Genomic DNA, 26,872 nt, shown 5'->3' with positions numbered 1-26,872 from the left:
AGGGGTCACTTGGCTCAGCTGAGTAAAGATCCCGGAGCACACGACCCTCATCCCTTCTGCCTTCTCCCACTCCACAAAGCCTCCCTGATGTTCTTCCTCACGATGTTCCCTGTGCTCCCTCCAGAAGCAGAGCAGTTTGTCCATCACCCAGTGGATTTGTGCAGGGAAGTCAGCAGGGAAGCAGCACCTTACCTTGTGCCATCTTCCACATGGATGCCACTGAAACAGGAAGTCACCAGGGTGGCTCCAGCTCAGGCTTCCCATGGAGTTTCCACTCCTACACTGCCAACAGGCTCCTGACAGTCCTTCCATGCCCAGGATGGGAGCAGAGCCACACGACTCTGCTCCTGCTGAAACACCTCCTCAGCTGCCAGGGCTGGCAGCCGGGTGGCATCTGTGCCCAGCCACCCCTGAGCAAGCAGCTGGCTCGTCCTCTGGAGTCCTCTGAAATTCCCAGCAATGTCTGTGGAGCAGCCCTGGGATGACAGAGCAACTCTGGGAACTCTCTGTGCTGGTGTGGTGCCACAGGAGCTGTGGCAGTGGTGACTTTCCCGTGCCCAGCTCTGAGCCTGCTCAGCACCTCCCCACGTTCATGTCTCTGCTCACCATCTCTTGGTGACACCACTCACACATCTGTCCATCAGGAAGCTTCCAAGCAGCTGCTCTGCAGGACTGATTGAACCAACAGGCTCTGCCTGTTCAACCCCAGCACTGCAGGAACCACCCTTGGAGGAGCTAAACAGGGAACAGCTCCCACAACCCAGCCCATCACACCAGGACCACAAACATGACAACAACGTGACTCTGGCTGCTGGCACGATGAGCCTGGGAGACTCCTTTATTTCCACAGTCACACTGAGGGGTGTGTCTGCACCAGCAGCAGGTTCCAAGCCCTGCCAAACACAGGTATCCATCCCTCAGTCTAAGCAGCCACCATCACAGGCCCCCCTGGCCACTACTGAGTGGGGACACTGTCAGAGCAGAAAGGGGACAGCTGCTGAGGGGATACAAAACCTCTTTGGTCCCACCAGCTAAGAGACAACTTCAGGGTCTGCAGTGTGGGCAAATGGAGCAGGAAGAGCAGTGAAGTGAGGTCCTGCAGCAGGAGGGAGGGAGCACGAGGCTGAGGGACATTGACACCACCACCACCCAGCTCCTGTCAGGCTGCACATCCAGGTGGGCACAAGGAGGGCAGGACTGGGCTGGACCATCACTGACCAGAGAAGTGTGGAGGGACAGGGACAATTTTTGTGTAAAAACCTCCTGGGAGCACCCACAGGGGGATTGTGAGCTCTGCAGCTCTTGTTCTGCTCCCATGTGACCTCAGGCAGGCACTGCCAACCAAGGTAAGGCACTACGTCATGGCAGGATCATTCCCATGGATTAAGGGACAGAAATAAAGGCAAAGTCTGACCAGGGCAGGCACAGACAGTGCCTGACTGACATCTCTGAATGCCAGCAGTGCCTGGGGGATGTGCAGCTCAGAGCAAGGTGAGGTTTTACCTCAGATCAAGGCACGTGGGGACTCTGCAGAGCACCAAGAGAGTCCCTGTAAAGTCCATGTAAACCAAGAGCCCCAAGATGCTGCGTTCTGTCCTCAGTCTTTGGTAAATGCTGTCAGTGACACCTGCAACGGCCCAAAACGTGCTGCAGGACAGGGCAAGGAGTGTCCCTGCCTCAAGGCCAGGCAGCCTGGAGACTCCAGAGAGGCGGGGCAGGGTCTCCTGCCTCTGTGGGCATAAACAGCTGAGATTTTCCTTACTGGAGATGAACATTCTGCAGGGCTGAGCCGTTGTCTGAGCACAGCAGCTCACAGCAGGTTCACCCCATGCTTCAGCAGCTTCTGCTTGGCCTTGCTGGGCAGGCTGAAGGCACTGTCATGTGGGTTGGGGACGCCTGAGTTGCGGAGTGGAGCTCCCAGCTGCTGGAAGTAGGTCTCCTGGACAGGGTTTCGGCAGGCGTACACGGCTGTGGAGGCGTTCCTGGAGGGGCAGGGAAAGGCAGGGCTCAGATTGACAGCTTTGGGCAAGAGTCACAGCTGGGCACTGGGCTCCCAAGTTTTGAGAGGGACTTTCAGATGTTTCAGTATGAAAACATGGAGCTGAACAGGCACCAAACCCCTGAAGGTCGCAGGGAACCAGACCCTCCTTCTAAAGGGTCCTGGCTTCCTTAAAAGGGAAAGTGAGATATCACCAAATCATTTAGTTTGGGAAAGATTTCCAAGGCCATCGAGTCCAACCTGTGACCGAGTCCAGCTCAGTGCTCTAGACTGGGTGACAAGGAGGTGTGGGAATCCAGGGCTTCCCTCTGGCTGCCCTGGCAGGTCTGGGACCCTGGCAGCGGTCAGGAACCCCCTGGACAGAGCCCCCAGAGACACTGTCTGTGATCTCTGTCCATGGAAAAGAGTTTTCAATCTTACAGGATGAATTACAAGCTCTGAGTGTTTGATAGAAGTAATAATTAAGTGTGGCACGGGTGCAAAAGTAAAATTTTAGGATTCTAGATTAGGGGTCCAAAGGGGACAAGATGGAGGAAATTGGGTGTGCCTTGTCCTTTTTCTCCTTCTTCATGCCCTCCATGTTTCACTGTGGTGTTGGCATTTTTCTGTTGGTTCAGGCTGGGGACACACTGTCCAACGTAGGTGACAGATATTGGCACGTTATTGTAAATCCAGCACAGGTAGTTTGTGGTATTTAATGTTTGTACCATCCCACTGAGGGCAGAGCCCCACACGCTGCCCTGCAGGACAGAGCTGCGGCAGGGCAGCAGAACATGTTAGAGATAAACAGAATAAACAACCTTGAAACCAGCACAGACCAATTATGGCTTCTGCTTTGGCAGGGGGCAGAAAGACAGAGACTTTTACAATCTCAGAATCATCAATACCCACAGATTCCAACAAGGTGGGGACTGGTCACAGGTTGGATATGATGGTCTAGGAGAGCTTTTCCAAACTTAATGATTCTGGGATTCCGTGTGTGCAAGATTCCCCTTACTGCCAGCCCAGCCCGGGACACCACGAGCCTGGGACACTCCTCGTGCCTGACATTCCTCCTCTCCCACTGCTGCTGGCCACAGCCAAACCCCAGCACAGCACCTTGCAGCAGGAACCACGGCTTCACTCACAGGTGTGATGAAGCTCAGACAAGAGTCAGATTCAGTCACCACCAAAGCTGTGATTAAAAACATGAATTAAGACTAAGAATCCCACCCCCCCCCAGAGTATTCCCTGCAGGAGGGCTGGCAGGGAGCAAAGCCAAGGACCCTGGATTCCTCCTCGAAGGAGGAAAGCAGCAAGTGCTATGTTTGCTGACACCCTTCTGTGACAGCTCTCCACAAAAGAAAGCAGTTTTAGTCATCGTGTTACTCAGACTGATTCACACATGGAGTTGCTTTTTTCGGGGTAACAGGGAACATGCCAGCTTAGCCAGTCAGTTTGGGATTGGATTTAAGGAGCCAGCTAAGCTCATGCTAAACAAGGAATTCTCCAGCACTGAAGTGTGTGATTCACATTCCCTTGGCAAGCAGTGCCAGAGCAGTGAAACTGTGTAATTCCCAGAAGCATCTTTTATTTCATCATGTTTTGAACAAACAAGCAGGACCAGGTGGGTGGAATCTGTGCACTCCCAGCTCACTTGAGGAAAGGGGTGTCCACTTCAGCAGTGGCCTGGGAAAGGGCTCTGGATGTCAGGAAAAGCTCTGGGGTTTGGGAAGGGCTCTGGCTGTGATAAGACCATCCTGCCTGGTGCATCACAATTGAGTTTGCCATGCACATCACAGTGTGTTTCCAACCCAACAAGCCGTGCAAGAAAACAATATCTAGGTTGCCAATTCTGGGCGCCTTTGGCTCCCTGCCGAGACACAAATTTATTAGGAACAGCTAAATTTAAAACTGTGTCTTTGAACCTTACACTGCCAGGAACTGGCAATTGTGTGAGTGCTGCATCTTAATCCAAGCCATAGCACCACTCAGCTGTGCCCTCAGTCCACCCTCCTGGTGCCACTGCAGCCTCTCTACATCCAGGAACCCACCAGTCAAAGCAAACTTATGGAATTAAGCCTGTGACTGGTACTTGTGTGTGGTAACAAAAGCCTTGGAAAGGGGTTCTGCCCCTGTGTGAGCAGCCCTGTGCCTGGCACAGGAGGGCTGTGAGCAGCCCTTACCTGATGATCACTTCTGAGGCCGTGGGGAGCTGGCTGAAGTCGGAGTGGATGAGCGTGGCTGCCCTCAGGAAGTGCCGCTCCAGGGGCCCGGGGCTGTGGGGCAGGTTGGCTGCACAACAGGAGAGAGGGGGTGTTAAAAGCCCACTCTGCAGTGTTCACTGAGCAGGAAAGGGCTCTGGAGCTCGCCACACACCCTGGACAGCTGCACAACAGGCTGGGGACGCCCTCAATCCCAAGAGATAAAGCTCTCCTAACAGGATCCCCAGATCCCACAGATCTGGGCTCTGTGGTGGGAGCTCTGCCGAGGAATGGTGTTTGAGGCGTGAGGAAAGGTTCCTATAAACCCCATTCTCCTCATTGCTCCCTCCTGCAGGCCCAGAAGATGGAGACTCACCCGTGAGGACGTTCTGGACACAGTCATAGTGCGTGAAGCTGTAGTTTGTCCTGGCTGAGGCCGAGGAGTCCTTGGGCAGGGTCTCCCTCAGGTGAACCTCGAGGCCATTTAGGGAGGCCAGGCTGCTGTGGTACTGCAGGCAGAGGGAAAGGAAAAGCTCAGAGCCTCACCTGTGCCTCACCTGGGCTTCAAGGAGGTTCTGGAAGGAGTTCAGGTGACAGAAGGACTCGGACCCTTCCTCGCTCTGCTGTCCAGGCTCCCACCTAAAATGGCTGGGAAATTTTGGCATGGAGGGAAGCAGAGAAGTCACAGAGCTCCCAAGGCAGTGATGGGGCTCTGAGCAACCTGGTCCAGTGGGAGCTGTCCCTGCCCATGGCACAGGTTGGAACGGGATGGCTTTAAGGTACCCGAACCAGTCTGGGGTTCTATGACTCAGAAAAGGGCCCTCCAACCTGAAAATCAGCCATTAAGCCACCTGATGCTACTAATTACAGGAAAATGCAAGGCCCCATTAATTTACCATCAACCATTACTCTCCAGGGCTCATTTCACATGATTTACAGCCCCAGCAAGGGACATTCCTTTGCTTACAGCAGGCAGTACAAACACACAACAAAGCACTGAATGAATGCCAAGCTGCTATTCTGGATGGATTTTCAGTAGCCCAGAGGCCTGATCATGCTGAGGTTCCCTGGGCACAGGCAGGGCACAGGCAGGGGTGCTCCACCACTCCTGGGAAGATTAACTCCATAATCCTCATCCTGCCAATGCGCTTTCCCCTACTGGGGAGAGGATCAAGGCTTTGTTCAGCAGGACAGCAGTGCCTGGCCTATCCCTGACCCCTGTCATGGCACAGATTTTCCCTTCTGTGCAGTGAAATGGAGGGATAAGACCTAAAGAGCAGCAGGAGGTGAGGCCAAGAGCCTCCCACCCCACAGGGAAAGTCTGGGATGGAACCCGCCCTGCCAGAGGTTCACAGCTGCACAAGTAGCATATTTTAACCTTCTTTGGTGTCATTTGAGGGCCTCAAAGCATTCAAAAAAAACATTAATTATAAGTAATCTTTGACATCCCTGAGAGCTGAGGGTCATTTTTAACCTACAGATAAACAAAAGGACAGACAAGCTGAGGTTGTGCCTCAAATCCACCAGCAGCAGAGCCCAGCTGCACCTCCTCAGATACTGCTCCTCCTCCTGGGACAATGGGACACGCAGGGCACCTCTCCTAAGGGATAGCACAGCTGCACCCATGGGAGGGTACAGCAGAAGAGCCCAGTCACAGCTGAATTCCAAGCTGTGTGACAGTGCAGTTTTGGTGAGATCCAAAACAAGGGTACGTGAGATGGAAGCAGGATGGAACCTGAATGGAATGAGAGCTTGTCAGCACCAGGGCAAGGCATCAAGGAAGATGGACTTGTGCAATAGGGATTCCGCTCTCCAGCGTGACAATTCCCACCTGCCTGTGTCCCCCTGCTGCTCCAGACAAGCAGAAAGGGGACAAAGTGCCATGTCTGGTGAAAAGGGCCTGGCTGCACCTCCGGGCTCAGCTGATTTGGCAGCAATCCCAAGCCAGGCACATCAGCCCTGCTGTGCAGAGCAGACATTCCCCAGCTCCCGGGGCCCCAGGTGTCCCAGAGCCCCAAGGGGAAGGAGCAACCTTGAGGCTCTGCATTAGTCTGAGCTTCCCTCCACCTTCCAGTCTGGCTGGGTGAGGAAATTAGGTTGTTCCTATGGCAACTGGCATATCAAACAGGGCTCTGCAGCTTTGACTCAGCTCCTGGTAGGGAGGCAGAGGCCAGGCAGCAGCTCTGCAGCTGATGCTTCCCGGGAAAGACGGGGGCCAGCACATCCTGCCCCTGCAGCCCCGTTAGCTCTGCTCTCAGGGGAGTCTGGGCAGTCAAATCCCACCACAGGGAGATTTGGGATTGCTCTGGTGTTACCCAGGTGCAGTTCCCACGTGGCATCCCTCTTCCCAGCCCCAGGGAGCAGCCTGGAGGCTCCCACAGCCAAGGGAACCTCTCTGGGACCTGCTGCCAGCCACGTCTGAGCTGCTCCCCGAGGGAGAGGCGGTGACGTGCTGGGGCTTCAACACAACCAACCTCACTTCCCAGAAAGCACGGAACTGACAGGGATCCCCAGTGAATCCCAGCTCCAGCACAGCCCCTGGCAGCCCGCGGGTGTCTGTCACACCCCCACGCTCCGCTCCGGTGCCGGCAGTGCCAGACAACAGCAGCACCAGGAGCTGCCTGCCAGACGTGGCTGTCCCCGCTCCCATCGCGCTCCGACAGCTCCCACGCGGCTCGGAGCAGGTGATGGAGGCACGGGGAGCACAATTCAAAGCTCCCTCCTCAGCTGCAGTGGGGCAGAGCTTTCCCACTCACCACGTCCTCCACGGCGCCGCGGTCCTGGCAGAGCTGCTCCTCGGCCAGCAGCGACAGCACCAAGCCCTGGATGCTGTGAACGTAGAGGTTCAGCTGGGCTGGCTCACCCCCTCTGCCACCCAGCCTGTCCCAATGTGGCCTGTCCCCTGCAGGGGCACTGGGCAGAGCCCCCTGGAGCCCTGCGTGCCCAGCAGGGCCCGGACAATCCAAGCCCTGCACACGGTCACCAGCTGTGCTGTCACCTCCTCCAGACACACGGTGCTGGCTCACAGGCCACGGCTTGTCCTGCTCACTGGATTTCCTTCTGCTCAGCTCCCGGGCAGGAGAGGGAACAGCTGGACTGTGGCTGATTGAAAGGGAATTTTGGAAAGCACAGTGATCAACATCAGAATCTGCAGGGGTTTCCTCCTTGTCCTGGCTCTCCTGCTCCCAGGAGTAAGGGTTGGGAAAGGAAAAGCCTTCCAGGTATGGACCTGTAGTCCAAGTACATTCTGTCTGGAGTGAGGAAGGGCTTGGGAGTTGCTCTGTGCTGCTCTCTGAGGGGAAGGATGTTTTCCTGCTGAGCTCTGAGCTTTCACTGCCTGCTCTGCTCAGGTTTGCAGCTGGAGAATTCCTTGTGCCGGCTCCCATTCCAGAAAAGTCCATCAGAGGACTTGCAGGGCTGCCCAACTGCACAGCATCTCCTGGGGCAGGTGTGCCCGAAGGGGCCTCATGGGACTTCTGCACAGAGATTCCATCCAAGGCTTGGCTTTCACGAGCTCCTGTTGATTCTGGAACTGCCTGGGAGCAGAGAGCACTCGCCTCTCCTCTGGGGCCTGCTGGGGACACGGGTGACCTAGTGGGAGATGACAAGTGGATGAAACACTGAGCAGGACCTGCGTGGAATTATCCCATAGCTGATAACCCCACTGGCTCCTGGCACTGATCAATGGCTGATCCATCCCCTGCTACAAAGAAAAGGATGGGCTGAGGTCTAACACAGGTGAAAAGCCTGGGAATCTTACACTGCAGGCTCCTGGGAATGTCCCTCCCTCGTCCACCAAGCAGTGCTGTGAGCTGAGGGACAAGAGATCACAGCTGGTCTGGGGAAGCAGCTCTGGAATATGGACATATGGAGACAGGAATTCTGCCCAGCCTGAGGGGCCTCAGGCAGCTCCAAAGGCAGTGACAGAGCCCGAGTCAGCTCCAGGGAAAACAGTGACAAAGGCAACAGGGACACAGCACCTGTGTGAGCTCCTGCTGCAAACCCTGCCTGTGCTCAGGCTGGTTTCCTACCTGGCCATCCACTCCACTGGGAAGTCCCGGAGTGCAGAGACCTCCTGTGCTGTGAGGAACACCGGGAGGATCCGGACACCCGGCGGCAGCAGCGGCTCTGCAAGAGCAGGGCAGGGGTGAGGATTCAACAAACACATCCCAGCTTAAAACAGGAACCAAACCTCATCATCCCAAAGGCTTCTGCAGGAGCTGCAGGCCTGCCATGATCCCACATCCCAGCTGAGCTGGGCAGCCTGGTCCCACCCTGCTCATCCCCTGACACAGTTCAATTTCCCCTCAGTGTTCCATCCTGGCAGGGTGTTGCTGCCACCAGCCATCTGTTGTCAGGGCCTGGCAGTGGCCAAGTGGCCACACGGGGAACTGGAATGAAGGCAGGCATGGTTGGGAATCTGTAGAACTGGAATAAAACCCAAAAGAGCAAACCCAGCAGAAGGAGCTGGGTCTGATCACACAGCACAGACTGGCTGGTGGCAGCAACACCCTCTAGGATATTTTGGAGATACTCCAGCACCCAGCACAGCTTGGATGTGAATCCCAGAGAACCAGCTCGTGCTCCCATGCAGGGAAGGCAGCACATAGGATGCAGCTGGATGCTCACCAGGCTCTTGCAGCTCCTCAGCTCCAGGCTCACTCTGCAACAAAAGCCAAAAATCAGCTCAGTGCATGGATCAGGGGCACCAGGACACCTTTGTCACCCTCCCAGTCCTCCAATACCACAGCAGACCCCACACTACCCCCCCAGCAAATGCTGGGACTGTCTGGTGCCAAGAAGGGTTTTGATCCTTAGGGAGCTTTCAAAGCCAAGGGGAGCTTCCCAAGAACCAAAATACACCTAAAAATCAGGACAGGGCCCAGATTTATCACCACCATCTCCTCAGGGCACAGAAACTCCTTTCATTCAAGCAGAAGAACAGCAAAGGCTGCCTTCATATCTGCATACTGATGGGTTTTTTATAGAATATCTTGATCACATAAATACTCACTTTTGACAAGTTTAAAGCAAATGAAAAATACTGTTTGCCAGACACTCATTTGGTGGATTTCCCAGTAAATACCAAAACTTGTGTAGAAATCAAGTCAAAACACCACATAAATGAGAACTCACGAATTCAGTAAGTTAAAGAGTGAAAAAAAAACCAAACCTAATCCTAGAGTAGATGTCTTGGAACATTTTAAAATCATAACCAATAACAGCTTTAAGCATCATCACCAATATTTGTCCTTCCCCATGGTGGAACATGCCAGGTCTGTGTGACAAGAGCTCCCACACCACATCCTTACAGGAATCTGCTTGCAGGGAACGTGCTCAGTACCATACCTGGCCTGGGGACTCGCTGCCCTGCAGGAGGACTTTGGCAGTGAGTGGAGGTGGCAGCTGGGTGCTCACAATCCTGAAAGGACAAAGCAAAGTCAGAGAAACACAGAATGGTTTGGCTTGAGAGGGAACTTGGAGATCATCAGCTCAGACAACTCTGATGACATTTGGTGACAAAATCTCTCTGCCAGCCAGGCCAGAGACACAAGGTGGCACACCCTGGTGCAGGACAAGGCTCCCAAGTCCCTCCTCAAGCCAAATGTCCAGGTTCTTTCACTCTCAGGTGCTGCAGTGACTCACTCAGTGTCCTGCCTGCAGCTATGAGGTCACCCTCTGGCAGATGCTCTACCTGTGGCACATTTCCAGTGCTCGTAAAAGGTCTCACTGGAACAGTTCATGCCAAAGAAAAATGGCACTTGAGCACTGCTGCCAAGGAATTCTCGGAATTCCCCACCTCCTGTCTTTCAAGGCCACCTTGGAGGCTTTCCTTGAAGTCATTCAGTCATCTTTGATTGAAGGAAGCTGGAATTTCTCATGGGGAATCCTGGCTCATCCCCTGTGCACACCCTGGCAGTACAGACAGTGGTCCTGGCCAGCAGATCAGACAGACCCAGGGACACACGGACACACCTGCACTGAACTGCACACCTGCAGAGGGAACACTGCTGGGAAAGCACAACACCCACTCATCTCCCTTTTCCTTGGTGACTTCCCCCTAAAAAGCCTCAGAAATTCAGTCCTCACGTCCTGCTGAGTATCAAAACCAGCAGATTTCTACTAAAACCCAAGTCTTGAACTCCTTCATGGTGATGAGCACAGGCAACTTTGGAGAGACTGTTCACAAGGGCCTGGAGTGACAGAACAGGGGGGCAATGGATTCAAACTGCCACAGGCCAGGGTTAGATGGGATATTGGGAGGGAATTCTTCCCTGTGAGGGTGGGAAGGCCTTGGCACAGCTTCCCCAGAGAAGCTGTGGCTACCCTTGGATGCCTGGAAGTGCCCAAGGCCAGGATGGATGAAATTTGGACCAACCTGGGATAATGGAAGGTGTTCCTGCCCATGGCAGGGGGTGGAACAGGATGGGATGTAAGATCCCTTCCAATCCAAGCCATTCCATGATCCCATGAACCACTCAGTCTCACTGACCCACAGACAGCCAGGGCCTGCCTGATCTGAAGCTCTGATGGGCTTGCCAAGAGCAGCCCTCAAGCCCTGTTCTTGAGGATCCAAGCCCTGCAAAGGGGTGGATTTAACCCTCCAGGGAACAAACACCAGGTTACTTACAAGCCTTTGTAGAGGATGCAGCCTGCCAGGACATGGGGAGAGCGCTGGCACGTCTGCAGGATGAGAGCTGCCTTCAGCAAAAGCAGGGGATCCACCTGGGCAGGGAGAACCAGGGCAGTGAGGCCACAGAATCCTGGGAAAGCTCCAAGCAGCAAATAAACAACCACAGTGGCACTGGGCCACTGCAGAAGACAGGCTCTTACCTTGGTTTTGTCCAGATGCCAGAGAGAATTGAAAATCCTGTGGAGGTCACTGGTGTTTTTTTGGATGTGCTCAATGTACCTGTCCCACTCCCTGCTCAACTCCTCCTGGGAAAACACCTGTGGGTGACAAAAACCCCCACAAACACTGTCACTGCAAAATGTCCATGCAATCCATGTGGGACAGGGCCTGCCAGCATGAGGTCAGGAAAAAGTGGGAGAAAATACTGAGGGGAAACTCTTTAGGGTGAACATCTGGGAGAGGTTCAGCAGAGCCCCACAGGCCCTCAGAGCAATGGTGGGGATGACCTGCCCACTTTTCCAGGTCCCACTTCTTGGATGTGTGACCCTTGGCAGGAGGAAGGCAACACAAGGGAACACTGCAGAGCTGGGACACCACAGGAAGTGTTTAAATCTCCCCAAAATCATTGTGTCCCCAGTCCCTCATTACCAGGTCCCTCATTATCATGTCCCAGTCTCTTGCTACTATGTCCCCACATCCCCAGTCCCTTGTTATCATGTCCCAGTCTCTCATTGCCATGTCCCCATGTCCCCAGTCCCTTGTTACCATGTCCCAGTCTCTTGTTACTGTGTTCCCACATCCCCACTCACCTTGTCCCAGTCCCGTTACCTTGTCCCTACAGCCCCAGTCCCTCGTTACCATGTCCCAGTCCCTCTTTACCGTGTCCCAGTCCCTTATTACTGTATCCCAGTCCCTCTTTACTGTGTCCCAGTCCCTCTTTACCGTGTCCCAGTCCCTCCTTACCGGGTCCCAGTCCCTCCTTACTCTGTCTCCACGTCCCCAGTCCCTCATTACTGTGTCCCAGTCCCTCCTTATTCTGTCCCCACGTCCCCAGTCCCTCTTTACCATGTCCCAGTCCCTCGTTACCATGTCCCCATGTCCCCAGTCCCTCGTTACCATGTCCTAGTCCCCTGTAACTGTGTCCCCACGTCCCCAGTCCCTCGTTACCATGTCCCAGTCCCTCTTTACCATGTCCCAGTCCCTCATTACCATGTCCCAGTCCCTCGTTACCGTGTCCCAGTCCCTTATTACCGTGTCCCAGTCTCTCATTACTTTGTCCCCACGTCCCCAGTCCCTCATTACCATGTCCCAGTCCCTCGTTACTCTGTCCCCATGTCCCCAGTCCCTCGTTACCATGTCCTAGCCCCCTGTAACCATGTCCCCGTGTCCCCAGTCCCTCGTTACCGTGTCCCAGCCCCTCGTTACCATGTCCCAGTCCCTCGTTACCATGTCCTAGTCCCCTGTAACCATGTCCCAGCCCCTCATTACCATGTCCTAGCCCCCTGTAACCATGTCCCCGTGTCCCCAGCCCCTCGTTACCGTGTATGCAGCACACACGGGGCCGTGGTAGAAGGTGAAGAGGCCGATGAGCTGCTCCAGGAGCCGCCGGCAGCTCACGTCAGGCAGCTCCACAGCACAGCCCAGAACCTGCAGCAGACACAGCAAGGGATGGAGAACGCTGCCTGACAGAACTCGGGCACGACAAGTGAGAACAAGTCTCATCGCTTTCACACAAGGACAGGCAACTCTGTGCAGGCAAACACCCCTCAGAATCACAGGAAAAGGAAATGTAAACATACCCACACAAGAGCCCTGGCTCAGACAGGATAAATAAATATCAGAAATGCAGCGCTTCAGACACACTCCCTTCCCACGTTAGATGACCTATCTTGGTGCTTTAATAGCTAAGTACTTCAAAATATTCAAATTAACTCATTATTTATATTATGATGATGCTCCATCTAGTTTTTGAATTGCTGAAACAGAAGCAGCAGTGCCAATTAAATGGGGCTGACTGGCCTCAGCCCAGTTCCTGGGGGATGTTTGGGGCACTTTTGTCACAACTGCCACACACTGCTCTTTATAATCTAAATATCCGTGGACACAAAGATCTGGGGATGCTGAGGGCTAGAAGGTAAGAACAATCAAACTATCAAGCAGTGACTGTGTCCTTACAAACTGCAGCACATGGATTCCTGTTATGCCCCATTCCTGGAAATGTCCAAGGCCAGGTAGGACTGGGACAGTGGAAGTTGTCCCTGCCCATGGCAGGGGCTGGAACCGGATAAGCTTTAAGGTCCCTTCCAACCCAAACCAGTCTGTGATTTTGGGATTCTTTTTCCAGCCAGGAACATCTTAAGAAATCCCTTTGGGTGTGAGCACAGAAATTAGGTACTTGAAATTTTTCTGCAGGAAACTGAAGCAACTGCCAGGCCTCAGAAAACAGGATTTAAGTTACGAATGAAAAGAAATTTGCGCATGGCAAGCCCACATCATAAAAAATAAACCCTCTTTGTCTGATCCCAACCTTCAGCCCCTGGCTGTTTGCACTCTGTGACTGCTCTGGAGCTCCTGAACTCACCCACAGGAAGTCTCCATCCACCACCACGGCAAACTTGAGCTTCCTAAGGCGGACCAGGCTGGGAGGGGCCCCGGAGATCTCGGTGAGGCAGCGAACAACCCCGGCCATCTGCCCACACAGCAGCTCCTGCTGCTCTGGGATGGTCTGCAGGGAGAAAAGCCTTTAACTTCCCATTAAAAGAACTCAGGAAAAAAAATCACTGCTGTTTTCAGGTATAAATACAAAGTAATTATCATTTCAACTCAATTTGCAGAAAGGGCTGTCAGGAATTGGCACAAGCTGCCCAGGGCAGTGGTGGAGTCACCATCCCTGTAAATGTTCAGCAAATGTGTGGGTGTGGCACTTGGGGACATGGTTTAGTGGCGAAGAGGGAGCTGGGTTCATGGCAGAACTTGATTTTAAAGTTCTATCCCAAGCTTAACAACTCTGGGATTTTATAAATCAAAGGTAGCAGAACAGGCAAATTTCTGGGAGAAAAATAATTTGATTGCTTTTTCCAGGCAGGAGAAGGACCTGGGACTTATGGAGAGGAATTTTCATCGACCATGTGTGTTTATTCATGTCACCAGGACAGAGCTGGGCTGTGCTGGCCCATTCCTCAGGGAGGAAGCAGAGTTTAACCCCACTGCTGTGCCCCACGAGCCCAGCCCTGCTCCACCTGGAGCTAATTGATAAATGGGAGTTCTTAAAACTTTTGTGACTACTAAGTAAGGATTAATCCAAATCACCTAGAAGCCCGACCCCTCCTGATCCAGAACCATCAGCACCCCTTTACAGGTACTGAAATAAAGCAGACATTACCTGGGGAGGGTAAAAATAACAGATGCCAGCACTTGTAGGATCCCCTTCCTCCTTCACTTTTGAGCCATCATAAAGGAAAAAATAATTCCACCTAAAAAACATTGGCAGAAATGATTGTGTATTTGAAAACTGTTACACTTCTCCCTCTCCTTTCTGTTTCTTCAGAAGAGCAACAAAAAGTTGTTGCAAATGGAGAGATATGATTCTTTGCACAATCACACAGAGTTTACACCCAAAAGCAGCACCAAAAAGGTCCCTCACGACTACATTTGACCACTTCTGTCAGTTTAAAATAGGTTCTATAACTCCAACTCTCAGACATGTGAAAGGAGAAGTGGAAAGAAGGTGGATTTGTGAGATATCGCAATAATTATTACAATTATCGAGAATTATTATCCATGTGCATCCCAAGCAAGGAGGAGACAGGAGGGTCCCTCTAGAGATGTAATTATCATTCTGCTCATAAGTTCTTGAGTACCCGCATTCAGTAACACTTTCCATCCTCGTCCCAAGCTCGGGAAGAGCATGGTGCGGGAGTTTTCCCGCAGGAACAGCCCCGGTCTGGAGCAAAGGCGGTACCGAGGAAGCCGCGCTGCTGCCGGGCCAGGAGCGGGAGGCAGGATCCGCTCCCGGACCGCCCCTCCAGAACCCTGGAGTGACCCACGGGCAGGGACCGAGCTGCTGAGCCCCGGGGGCTGCCAGACCTCACCCGCCAGCGGGGACAGCAACCAGCGAAGGGCCGGAGGTGCTTCCCGGTGCACCGGCACGGGTGTGCGGGAGGCGGGGAGCGGGGTTAGGGGCTCACCATGGCGCGGGGCCGGGGCGGGCCATGGCCGCGGGAGGCTCCGGGGATGCTCCGCGCGGTTCCGGGATGCTCCGGGATGCTCCGGGATGGCCCCGGGACCGCCCCGCTCGCTCCCGCCGCCGGTTCCGGGCGCGCCGCCGGTCCCGTGACCGCGCACGTGACCGCGCGCATGGCGGCGGCGGCGGGACCGTGGCGAGCGGGGCGCGCCCGGCGGCGGCGGCGGGGCCGGGAGGAGGAGGAGGAGGAGGATGATGAAGAAGGGGAAGGCGGTCCCGGCACCGAAGCGGTGCTGCGGCGGCTGCGAGAGGCGCGGTGAGCGCCCGGCCCCCGGTCCGTGTGTCCGCTCCCCGCCGGGCCCCGCTTACACCGCGCTCTCCCCGCAGGGACGATCTGCTGAGCTCCGGCTTCTGGGCGGCGAGCGCCGGTGAGTGCGGGGAGCGGGGGCTGCGGGGACAGCGGGGACAGCGGGGACAGCGAGCCCAGCGGCGCCGCGCTGACCCCGCCGCCCGCAGGAGCCGTGCGGGCCCCGCTGGGCGCGGAGCCGCCCGCCCGCTGCGTGTGCTACGGGCTGGGCCGGTTCGGGCGCTGCCCCGCCGCACGGGACCAGCTCGCCTTCCTGCTGCTGCTGCTGGACGAGCTGCGGGTGAGCCCCGGCACCGGGGGGAGCGGAGCGGCGGGCTGAGCGCCGGGCCGCTCCCCGCTCACGCCGCCCCGTCCCGCAGGTGCCGCCCGCCCGCTGCGCGCTGTTCGACCCGGTCTTCTCGGCGCGGGAGGCGGCGGCGCTGCGAGCGCTGGGGCTGTGCCTGCTCCCGGAGAATGAGGTGAGGACACCCTCGGGTCACACCGCGGGGATCCGCGACACGGCTCGGCCGTGATGGGTTCGGCCGTTCCCGGGCAGGAAGGGAAACACGGCGTCCAGGGCGCGGCCACGCTGTTCTACATGGTGCACTGCGGGAAGGCGCTGTACAACAACCTGCTGTGGAGCAACTGGAGCCCAGCGGCGCTCTCCAAGCTGGTCATCATCGGGAACAGCTTCCGAGGAATCGAGGAGAGGTCTGGGCACAGCCTAGACAGGCTCTAGTGCCTCCCACCCTGCTTTCCTCTTCTCTGTCCCCCTGCTTTAATTTTACTGCTTCCGACAGCAATTTCCCTGTTTTGCACAGTTTTGTTGCCATAAAGTTTTCAGTCGTGAGCCCTCTTCCCCTCCATGCCCCACCCCCCTGCAGAAAACCTGTCTAAAGGAATGTTGTGTCCAACACGGACATCTTCTGTTATTGCAGATTGCTGTCCAGAATCTTGGAGAGAGATTATTCTTACATAGCAAAGGTATGAGGCAACAGTTTAACATTATTGTTTCATGTTGACAACACACCTTTTAATAAGAAAGGAAATTAATTGCCATTGGAAATAAGAGGGGAGCTACTTTTAAAACCTTTTTCCTAGACACTAGAACATAAAAGCTAATCACTTTAGGATTGTGGAACATCTGCAGAACATCCTGCACACAGGGCTGAGGGTAATGTGACACCATTCTCACTGGCTCAGCTTTGCAGAGAAGGGCTTCTTCTGCAGTGTCTGTAACTTTTTCCCTGAATGATCTTTAGGTCTTGAAAGGAGTGGAGGAGGTGGCACTCCCCAGTCACCCTCGCTACCTGGACACCTTCAATGACACCTCCGTGCACTGGTTTCCCTTGGACAAACTGCAGCAGCTCTCCCCTGAGGTCTGGCACTTCGTGGAGGAGCCGATGTACCAAGATTGTGAGGACCTGGAGATCATCAGGAAGGGGGAGGAAGCTACTGCCAAGTCCTGACCATCCCTGTGGTGGCAGGGCTGGGATCCACATCTCTTCCCATGGAAGCTTCTGTGCAGCTGAGATGGAGCTCAAGGAGCAACTGTGGCATCAGGCTCTGTCCAAAGTGGCAGCACCTGAATGCTGAGGTGATTGGACATTTTTGTATTTTATTTAATAAAAAAAGTAAAGCTGAACTTTGACTTATACTCACTGAACTCCAGCAAACCAATTCCACCAACACCTTCCTTGAGAGCCTTTCACACTGCAGTGGCTGCTGGTTGATTCCTTCCCCTTCCATCACAATTCAAGGCCTTTGCATGTTCTACACACGTCTCAAAGCATCAGGAAGTGGAAATTATCTGAGGGGTTTGTAGTGAGGTGTTGGGGTCTGGTTCCCAGTGCACGCTTGGAAAAAGCTCCCAGCTCTCATTGCTGCTGAGATCAGCTCTTGATCAGTCCCAAGAACAACCAGGTTGGCTCCCTCCAGGAAAAAAAAGCCTTAAGGATCCTTCCCTCACCTCTGCTCTTAACCACTGCAGTCCCATAGCAGAGAGAGTTGGGACAGGTCCTGGCTGTGTGCAGCAAAGAGGAGCCCACTGTGTGAGGGATGTTGTGGGGACAGTAACTCACTGCCAGCACAAGCTGTGACATCTGCCACTACTCAGGGGACTCAGCTAGGCCAGCCCTCACTGAGCTGTTGGAGCAGAGAATGTGATCCCTCCTAATCTGCTGGTAAACCTCTGTCCCAGGTGGCAATTACAAGTGTCAGCACAGCTTGTTTTCCCTTAGCCTGGCTTTCTGGGCTGGGAAGTCTGGCCCTCCATCCTCTTGCCACTGCCTGAACAGCTCTTCCAAATAAAACCATCCTGGCATCCAGCTCCAGTGTCACTATTTACAAACCTGGAACTTTATTCTAAGGGTTACCCAGAGGCTGTTCCTGGCTGGTGACTCAGTTCTCAGCGGGGCCTCACTTGGCCATGTCTGTGAGGCTGTGCAGCGAGGTGGGCACCAGGAGGCCTCACTTGGCCATGTCAATGAGGCTCTGCAGCAAGGTGGGCACCCAGGTGGTCTCACTTGGCCATGTCTATGAGGCTCTGCAGCGAGGTGGGCACCCAGGTGGTCTCCCCTTGCACAGAGGCCTCACTTGGCCATGTCTGTGAGGCTCTGCAGTGAGGTGGGCATCCAAGAGGCCTCACTTGGCCATGTCAATGAGGCTCTGCACCGAGGTGGGCACCAGGAGGCCTCACTTGGCCATGTCTGTGAGGCTGTGCAGCGAGGTGGGCACCCAGGTGGTCTCCCCTTGCACAGAAGCCTCACTTGGCCATGTCGATGAGGCTCTGCACCGAGGTGGGCACCCAGGTGGTCTCACTTGGCCATGTCTGTGAGGCTCTGCAGCGAGGTGGGCACCCAGGAAGCCTCACTTGGCCATGTCTGTGAGGCTCTGCAGTGAGGTGGGCACACAGGTGGTCTCCCCTTGCACAGAGGCCTCACTTGGCCAAGTCTGTGAGGCTCTGCAGCAAGGTGGGCACCCAGGAGGCCTCACTTGGCCATGTCAATGAGGCTCTGCTGCGAGGTGGGCACCCAGGGGCCTCACTTGGCCATGTCGATGAGACTGTGCAGCGAGGTGGGCACCCAGGTGGTCTCCCCTTGCACAGAAGCCTCACTTGGCCATGTCGATGAGGCTCTGCAGCGAGGTGGGCACCCAGGTCTTCTCCCCTTGCACGAACACCACGCCCCTGTCGATGTAGATGACGATCCTGCCGAAGGTGTAGAGCTGCTTGCCCTCGTGCCGCTTCCCGATGACGGGCATGAAGACGATGTTGTGCTCCTCGGCCTTGGTCTGGATGAGGTCCTTGAAGTTCATGGGCACGGTGCCGGCGGCGGCGCCGATGCCGCGCTGGGCCATGTTCTCGGCCTCGCGCCGCTCCTGCATGGCCTCGTACTGGAAGTCCTTGCGCCGCTCCGTGTGCGTCAGGTACGCGATGTTCTCCCGGGCGCCCGGCTGCATGTACCCACCTGGGGGGGAGAATGAGGAGAACACGGTCCTGAGCTGTTCCCAGAGGGAAGCAGCTCCATCCAGGACACGAACTGGAGGGTGGTGTTCAAGTTTGGGCTCAGAAATTGAGTTCTCTTGTTTTGAAAAGAGGGCAGATTTCAGGTGCTTCTGCCTCAGGCACGCCTTTCTGTTTTATACAATGCAACTCCCAGTGAATTCCCAGCTATCAGCTTTTAGGTAGTAGGGAGAATCATGTGGGAGGGAACTGCTCTTTGATAAGGAAATCATGTGGGAGGGAACTGCTCTTTGTAAAGATAAGGAAAAGAATTGGTACCTCACCATAAAGAAAAAAATACCCAATAACAGCTTTAGAAGTCAAGCCCTAAAGAATGTGTGACAGACAGGGTAAGGCTGGAAGAGCATCAGTTGTTCAATGGCTCAGGAAGCCACGAAAAATCTGTTTCTGCTTCATTGCAGCCCAGAACTATTGAGCAGCACCTCAGAGGTGTTCTTTAAGGACAGAGCAAGGAAGAGCCCACTGACTTTCACTGCTCATGGGAATTCCTGCCACGCTGCCAGCAGGGCCATGCCCCTGTCAGCCTCCCAGTGCTGCCAGCCTGGAGCAGCAGAGCCACCTACCCACGCTAGAGGACACGGCCCGGTTCATGATGTCAAGGGCTTCATTGAACTTGTCTTTGATGGAGGGATGTGCCAGCACCTGGTCTGAGAACATGGACTTCCAGCCCAGGTACCACTTGGTGATCTCTTCATAGTTGGGGCTGTTACTGAGCCAAGAGCAGAGCACCTGCAGAGCAAGGGACAGGTCAAAAGCAGCACAGGGATCTTTGTGCAGGAAAGACCAGAGTCATTTAACATAGAAACGACTCTTAAGAGTGTTGAGTCCAATGTGTGAACAATCACCCCCTTATCAACCAGCCCAGAGCACTGAGTGCCACATCCAGGCATTCCTTGGACATCTCCAGGGATGGGAACTTTTATCACCTCCCTGGGCAGCCCCTTCCAGTGCCTGACCACCCTTTCTTTCCATGAGGAAATTCCTCCCAATGTCCAACCTGAATCTCCCCTGACATAGTTTAGCACTTGGTTTATTACTGTCAGTAAAAGGAATTGTTCCAATGACTACAGAGCTCTGAGTGGGAACCAGCCCAGCTGAGCACCAGGACAGCAGTTCCTGGACAGGAATCTCTAAAACACTCCCCAGTTAATCAAACCTCTTTCCTCAGCCTTCAGTGTCTCACCTGCAGCCATTTCGGGAAGAAGTGTTTCTCCAGCAGCCCAACGAGGCTGGAGACAGAAATCATTCCCTCCCAGTCGATGACCCAGTAAAAAGCATCCATGTGCTGCTGGTGAGGGTTGATGATGAGCTCATTCAAACACATTCCTAGGAAAGGAGAGGACAGTTAGAAAAGAGCCTCACTCAGTTTCATCAATGCCCTGACCTCTTTCACCTCCAATGCACAAAACTTGAGCAGCACCTTTTTGTTATCCTAAAGGCCAGTGGGGATCTTTGGCTGAGCCTGCCACAAAATGGTGCATTTCCACTTCCAGTGATTACAATTTGTTACCAGAACTGAGAAACTAAAACCACTTGACTATTTTTTAACCTTTAGCCTCTTTGCTTTACCAAACTCATGGTGAAACATTAGACCAAGGAATTCAAGAGTAAGAGAGACATCTTACAGCCTGGTCCTACCTGACAGCTCTCAGATATTCCTACCAGCTGGAGACGGATGATTTATAAAAAAATAGGACAGAAAATCTAGAGAATAACCAGGGTTATTCCCTGTATTTTTCTAATCTTTCTGCCTCTGCACAGGACTGGTAGCAGAAAATCAGAGGCAAGCCTGGTCTAACCTCACTAACAACAATCTCCAATGTAACACTGGCACCCACAGGATCTTTCCTGTCAGGGGGAAGGTGCCACTGCCAACACTGTCTGTTATCTCACCGAGTTTAGGCACGATGTTCTTGACCATGAAAGCCTCCCAGGAGCCAGGAGTGAAGACATCCTTCCAGGGCTGAAGGATGAGCTTGGCAGAGGAGTCGCTGGGGTGCCACTTCTGCAGGGCGTTGGCCAGCTTGTTGCGGATGGGCGAGTACAGCGGCTCCAGGCGCGCCTGCATCAGCGGCAGCCAGGGGTGGATCCACGAGTGGATGGGCACCGTGTCCGTCAGAGGATTCCAGCTCTCCACCTTGGGGCACAACAGGGAAGATTAACTAAATCCAGCCACCAGCAGCAAGTTTTTTTGAAGCACAAAGAGCTCTGGTGCAACCCCCGACTCCTCAAACCATCAGCAGAGGCCGCACATTGATGTTTGGGAGTTCCAGCTGGAATACAAACACTGGTTCAGAACATGGCTTTGCTCTCCCCAAACTTCTTCTCTCACCTCCTTCTGCAGCTTGGGAAAGATGAGCTGATCCAGAATGTTATCCAGTATCCACACAGGAACAACGTTCACCCAGCTATCCAAGAAATCCACCATGGAGCCACAGTTCCTCGGCTGCCACCGCGCCACGACGTTCCTGACATACGGCATCCAGATCTCCCACATCAGTCTGGGAAGAAACCCCAAATAAATCAAAGTGAAGCTCAACGCTACAGCCTGGGCCTATATAAACCAAATGGGAGCTGTTAGTTAAAGTTGTTCCTCTCTTGTAGCTGCAAACTGCTTTTTAACAGACCCAGCAAGGGAATCCTTAGGAAAAGCTGCCTTGTGTCTGCCTTTTTCCATCCCTAAAGAAGCAGCACAGGAAAATGATGAACAAATGACAGATCATTTGTTCTTTACCTGTGGAAAGCATCTGTTGACAGGTCCTGCCCACTGTGGGATAACAGCTGGTCGTTTTCCAGAAGGTTCTTCCACTTGGCTATGATCTCCGTGCCATATGTACAGTCCTGGGAATGACAGGGCACAAATGGTCCATATCCTTTCCCATTAATTCCAGCTGGGATCTGCACAGAGCAGGCTGAGGGTGTGCAGAGCACAGCCAGCCTTCCCACCTCCTCTCAGGGCAAGACAAGAGCTTGCAGTCTTAATTCCAGAATCCCACAATCATTGAAGTTGGAAAAGAACTCCCAGACCATTTTGAGCTCAACCTGTGACCCCTCCTCACCTGGTCACCAGCCCAGAGCACTGAGTGCATCCATAATTTCTTAAATGATTTTCAGTAAAGTCCTGCCAGAGAAAAATCCCACCTTACAGCATTAATATACCTCCAGGGAGAGAAGAGGACAGCCTGAACTTTTGCCAGGTGGACAGAGCGATCCAGACTCTATCCCAGCCTAAATGGCACTGAGAACAGACTGTGCATCTCTGATACTTGACAGACAAACCTCTCCTGCTTTTGCTAAAAAAACAACAGCTAGAGATTTTTTTCACCACATTTTTTATCCCAACACTCAGAGAAGAGATTGGTTTTAACCTTACAAACCTCTAAATTTTTACCTAGAAAAAGCCTGTGGGTGGGGACAGTAGAGTTTAATTTTGTAATTTTGTTTCTTCTTTTTCTCCAGACTGATCAGGAGTTTAGAATCCCAGACTGGTTGGAAGGGACCTTAAAGCTCATCTCATTCCACCCCCTACCATGGGCAGGGACACCTCCCACCAGACCAGGACACTTGGGACAAGGTAACAAAGATTACTGGAGCCATCAAGTGAGAACTGCAGATAACTCAAACCAGCACACACCTTGAGGGGATCCCAGTTCTTGAAGTATTCCTTCATGAGAGGATAAACTATGGCCACTGCCAGGTCCACCCTGTCTGACATCCTGTACTCCTCATAGTACTTGTCCTGCAGAGTCTCAAAGATCTTCGCACACTCATCCAGGGTCAGAGGGTTCTCACAGCCCGGCTGCATCCGCCTCTCACACTCCTCCACCATGTCCAGCACCTTGCTGAGGTTGCTGATGGCCTTCTCCTCGTGGGACAGCACCTCAGCCATCTTCTGGATCTCGTGGCTGAGGTTGACCACCATGTCCCTCTCGTACTGCAGCTGCCGGTCGCTCTGGATGATCTCCTGCTCCGTGATGTCGATGAGCAGCTGCAGGTTGTGCTCCAGCTCGGGCAGAGCAAAGCCCTGGGGCTTGGAGTCCTTGCCCAGGGGCTGCTGGGGGCTGTCATCTGGGATGTTGTGCTTGTGGCTGATCTGGCTGTAGCTGTAATAAACCTTCTGCTCCCGGCCCGTCATGTCGATCACCTGCCAGCACACACAACAAATTCTCTAACAAAAAACTCTCAGCTTCAAAAAAAGAGAAAATCCCTGGCTCCAAATTGAAATCTGGAGATTTTCAAGGACCTTAATTACTCCAGGAGGCTGCTAACATACGCTGTATTTGAACAAGGGGATTGCCTCCACAATCAGACACTGGAGTTACAAGAAGTAAGAGACAATCTGGAATCAGAGCTGGAAGAAGCATCTCCTCATCTCATCCCAGTTTCACTGAATGATTCTACAAGCAGTAATCTTGCCATTAGTTACTGCACTTAGAACTTTTATAATTTAATAAAGATACTTTAATTTCAGATTCATAATTTTATTGAATGCACACCAGACAAAGCCCTTACTGTCACAAAGCCCTTACTGTCCGTTTGAGGTAGAAGATCAAACAATCCCAAAAACGACAACTGTGCTGTCAGAAGTGGGTGAGTGTGAAACAATTAAACTTATTGCAATTAACCCCCGACACTCACATTTAATTGAACTTGTCACCACATCCAGATGACACAGAGCTATTACATGGCTTAGGGATGAGCTCCATGAGGCTGCACAGGAATTCCTAGGACTGGCTTTACTGGTGCTTAAAATGTGCTGGTGACACCAAAGAGCCCAAACTGTTCCTTCAGGGGTCACCTCTTGGCTTATCAACCTCACCTTGACCTGGGACAGCTCCTTCTGAGGGGCTGCAAGCTGCTTGCTGATCCTGCCCTTGGCTTTCAGCTCTTCCACTGTCTTGTAGCTGTACTTGGGCTTTTTCTTGCCTCCATTCGGGTCCTTCCGCCACTGGCTGAGCTCCTTCTGAAATTCCTGGACAAAAACAGCAGAGTTGTGGTAGCTGCTCTTTGTCACACCCCAATTCTGCCTCTTTTCACAGGAAAATAACCATCAGATCCATGAGGAATTTGTACAGGAAATAACTGGGAAGTGGAAAAGCTCATGCCAAACCAGCTCAGATGCTGTGGGCCAGTCACCCACCCTGTGGATTAAATTAACAGGATGCTCCTGGTCTTTTATTTAAACAAAAGACAAAGACTATTTATGTGGGGGACTCTTCAAAGGAGGGATTCTAGCAAAGCTAGAGAAATAGAGTGAGACAGAAACAACAAAGAACATTACAGCAACAAGGAAGATCAGCCTAAACAAAATCAACGTGCTGTGTTTGGCTTATCTAAAATGAGCCCAAACAGTTTTCTCCGACACACAGAAATCAAGAAAACTGAATTCTGTAGACACAGCATAGCAGGGAAACAGCAAGAGCCCCAGGAATACCTCCTCAGTTTCCTCTTCTGAGTCCACCACAGGAAAGTCCTGCAAGGACTGTGGGGTCCTCTCAGAGCCGTAAGCACCCACAGCACCTTTGCCTTTCCTCTGCTTGGCCTCGATGGGATTGATGATTCCTGGCAGGATGGGAATGGGGTCAGCAGGAGCAGTTTGTGTGCTGGGAGAGAGCTGAACAGCCAGGCTTTCCTATGAGTTACCAGATCAGCACCAACACCCTCCCTGGCACTGCCTCCAGCACCGTGGTACTTCCAACATCACCAATTCCCTATAAAATCACTTCATCCCAGCACACACCAAACTGCCAAAACACAGCCTTACTCCCAACCACATTTCACTGCCTTTTTATTCTGCCACATTAAAACAGCATCTCCTTTCCCGTGGGATGACTACCTTTGGAATTTACTGCCTTTTTCCCTGCTCTATTTCTCTTGTAAAATACCCAAAGGAGCAAACGAGCACAGGTCAGTTTGAGCACCCCTGAATCTCACCACAGGGCCCGGATCAGTGGCAGGAAAACAAGAAGGAATTTAAGCCAGCTGGCAGCTCTTTAAGGAATCCAACCTCTCCCCAAAACCCCCAGTTAATAATAATAAACCACCAAACACACTGACAGTACCTTGAGCATTCTTCCCCAGACCCCTGCCAGGAACATATCCCATCTTCTGGAGAAGCTTCTGCCCAATTCCTTTAGTGTGTCTCTCCCAGCTGCCAAAATCCACGAAGGACTTGGAGCCCCCTACGAAGCCTTTCTGGCTGGGCTTGAAATTTCCACCCTGTCAAAAACAAACACACAAAAACCTGCAGTCCTGAGGCTTCAAATAACCAAAGTGTGCAAAACTCGCCTCAGAAGGTTCTTCCTCCCCATACTGGAACCTTGCTTGTGCATCCGTGAAGCACCACTGGAGATTCCTGAAATTCCTCAAATTGAAAAAGAAAATCCTGAAAAAACTCTGGCTGACAACCTGACAGCTCTCAGGTTCCATCACCAGATTTAGCTGAAGCTGATTCCTGATTCTTTCTGGTTTTAACTGAAAAGAAGGGTTTGAGTTTTAATCTATAACATGCCTGGATTTGTTAATTCTGTGAAAGTAGAAAAATAAAGTCTCTGAAAGGCAGGAAACCACAGGAATTCCCTTCTTTAAACCTCCATGGACGAAAGGGAATATTGAAAAAAATGAGAGAACTGATCCCCAAGGACACACAGTTATTATATCAATGTACAATTGTACCAATGATTTATTATCCTGATTTTTATCAATGTATTTGTATCAATGATACAAAATCCTAAGCAAACACCTCCCTTACTGACACATTTGGGCCTCTGGTTTAATTATTCCTCCCTTTTTTTTAGTGCTCTATTACATCTCACTGCCCTCGACCACAGCCTGAGTTTCACAAACCTAAAACAGAGAACAGCAAATTTCCTGGAGAACTCACTGTTTTCAACTTCTTGGGCACAAACTCCTTGGGAATCTCCTCCTGCTTCACAGGTTTCTCATCCTCATCCGAGTCCTCATCCGAGAGCTCCTCGGCCGCCCCCTTCCTCAGCCCAGCGCTCACAAAGCTCACGGGGGCCGAGTAATCCCTGGAGCTGAGAAAGGAGAGGGAATGCTGCTCATTCCTGCAGGAGCCTGGGGGCTGCTGTGCCTTACACCCCCCAAAAATGGGATATTAAAGGCTGCCCAGCTGCTCAACCTGCTTTTGTCAGCAATCCCCATCCTCCTCCCCGTGCTGCAGGGAGTGAGCACAGGGAAAATCCCTACAGGGGAGAGGGGCAGCCCGGCCCGGGATGGGCTGCTCGGGTGGGTGTCCACAGCCGGGAAAGACCCATGGAAGGAGGGAAAAGCTCCAGGGAACGGGGAGGGAGCCCCAGGGGACGGGGAGGGAGCCCCAGGGGACGGGGAGGGAGCCCCAGGGGACGGGGAGGGAGCCCCAGGGGACGGGGAGGGAGCCCCAGGGGACGGGGAGGGAGCCCCAGGGAACGGGGCAGCTTCTGGGGTCCCTGAGCAGCCCGGGAGTCCCAGCCCGGCCGTACCGCTTCCCGCCGAAGCTGGGCCGCTCCTCGTCCGAGTCTCGCTCGGCCCACACGCCATAGGTCGCCTCCTCCTTGGTCTGGCGGTGTCGCTGCCGGTGCGGGTTGAATTCGTTCTGCAGGTCCCAGTCCGACACCTCGAAGCTCTCCATCTCCACGCCATCGTCTCCGTCCGTGCCGTACAGGTGCGACATCGACATCGTGACACCGCCGGGATGTCCCCGGCCCGCTCAGGGACCTCCGGCCCCCTCAGGAACTCCTAACCCGGGACCCCCGGCCCGCTCAGGGACCTCCGGCCCCCTCAGGAGCTCCTGACCCGGGACCCCCGGCCCGTTCACGGATCCCCGGCCCCCTCAGGAACTCCTAACCCGGGATTCCCGGCCCCCTCACGGACCCCCGGTTCCCTCAGGAACTCCTAACCCGGGATCCCCGGCCCGTTCACGGACCCAGCACCGGCCCCGGCCGCGGCGCCACACCGGATGCGCCCCTTCACTTCCGGTCCGCTCCAGCCGCGCGCAAGCCCCGC

The 26,872-nt window shown here is 53.7% G+C and overlaps 3 protein-coding genes across 3 annotated transcripts; 1 reads left to right on the top strand and 2 right to left on the bottom strand.

The window, feature by feature from the left end:
* Positions 1-809: 809 nt before the first annotated feature.
* HPS4 (HPS4 biogenesis of lysosomal organelles complex 3 subunit 2) lies at positions 810-15,148 on the bottom strand. Its single transcript, XM_030285826.4, has 13 exons — positions 15,004-15,148; positions 14,199-14,289; positions 13,398-13,541; positions 12,356-12,463; positions 11,017-11,133; positions 10,814-10,908; positions 9,532-9,604; positions 8,812-8,845; positions 8,214-8,310; positions 6,939-7,773; positions 4,559-4,691; positions 4,165-4,273; positions 810-1,982 (listed from the first exon to the last, which is right to left on the bottom strand). Exons 1-13 carry the CDS (start codon positions 15,027-15,029, stop codon positions 1,811-1,813), a joined length of 2,034 nt encoding a protein of 677 aa, XP_030141686.4. The 5' UTR covers positions 15,030-15,148; the 3' UTR covers positions 810-1,810.
* Positions 15,149-15,172: 24 nt separating this feature from the next.
* On the top strand, positions 15,173-16,990 carry SRRD (SRR1 domain containing). Its single transcript, XM_030285833.4, has 7 exons — positions 15,173-15,315; positions 15,387-15,427; positions 15,516-15,646; positions 15,726-15,824; positions 15,902-16,056; positions 16,284-16,329; positions 16,608-16,990. The coding sequence occupies exons 1-7, from the start codon at positions 15,173-15,175 to the stop codon at positions 16,812-16,814; spliced, it is 822 nt and encodes a 273-aa protein (XP_030141693.4). The 3' UTR covers positions 16,815-16,990.
* Positions 16,991-17,681: 691 nt separating this feature from the next.
* TFIP11 (tuftelin interacting protein 11) lies at positions 17,682-26,867 on the bottom strand. The gene is made up of 12 exons (XM_072935951.1): positions 26,350-26,867; positions 25,752-25,905; positions 24,931-25,087; positions 24,303-24,430; positions 23,688-23,840; positions 22,503-23,012; positions 21,603-21,709; positions 21,201-21,369; positions 20,762-21,005; positions 20,052-20,194; positions 19,432-19,597; positions 17,682-18,812 (listed from the first exon to the last, which is right to left on the bottom strand). Exons 1-12 carry the CDS (start codon positions 26,544-26,546, stop codon positions 18,457-18,459), a joined length of 2,484 nt encoding a protein of 827 aa, XP_072792052.1. The 5' UTR covers positions 26,547-26,867; the 3' UTR covers positions 17,682-18,456.
* Between the last annotated feature and the right edge of the window lie 5 nt (positions 26,868-26,872).

The sequence above is a fragment of the Taeniopygia guttata genome, chromosome 15 (assembly GCF_048771995.1).
Source record: "Taeniopygia guttata chromosome 15, bTaeGut7.mat, whole genome shotgun sequence".
Lineage (NCBI taxonomy): Eukaryota > Metazoa > Chordata > Aves > Passeriformes > Estrildidae > Taeniopygia > Taeniopygia guttata.
The sequence above is the reverse complement of the archived record's forward strand: the minus strand, read 5'-3'. Positions and strand labels throughout refer to the sequence as shown.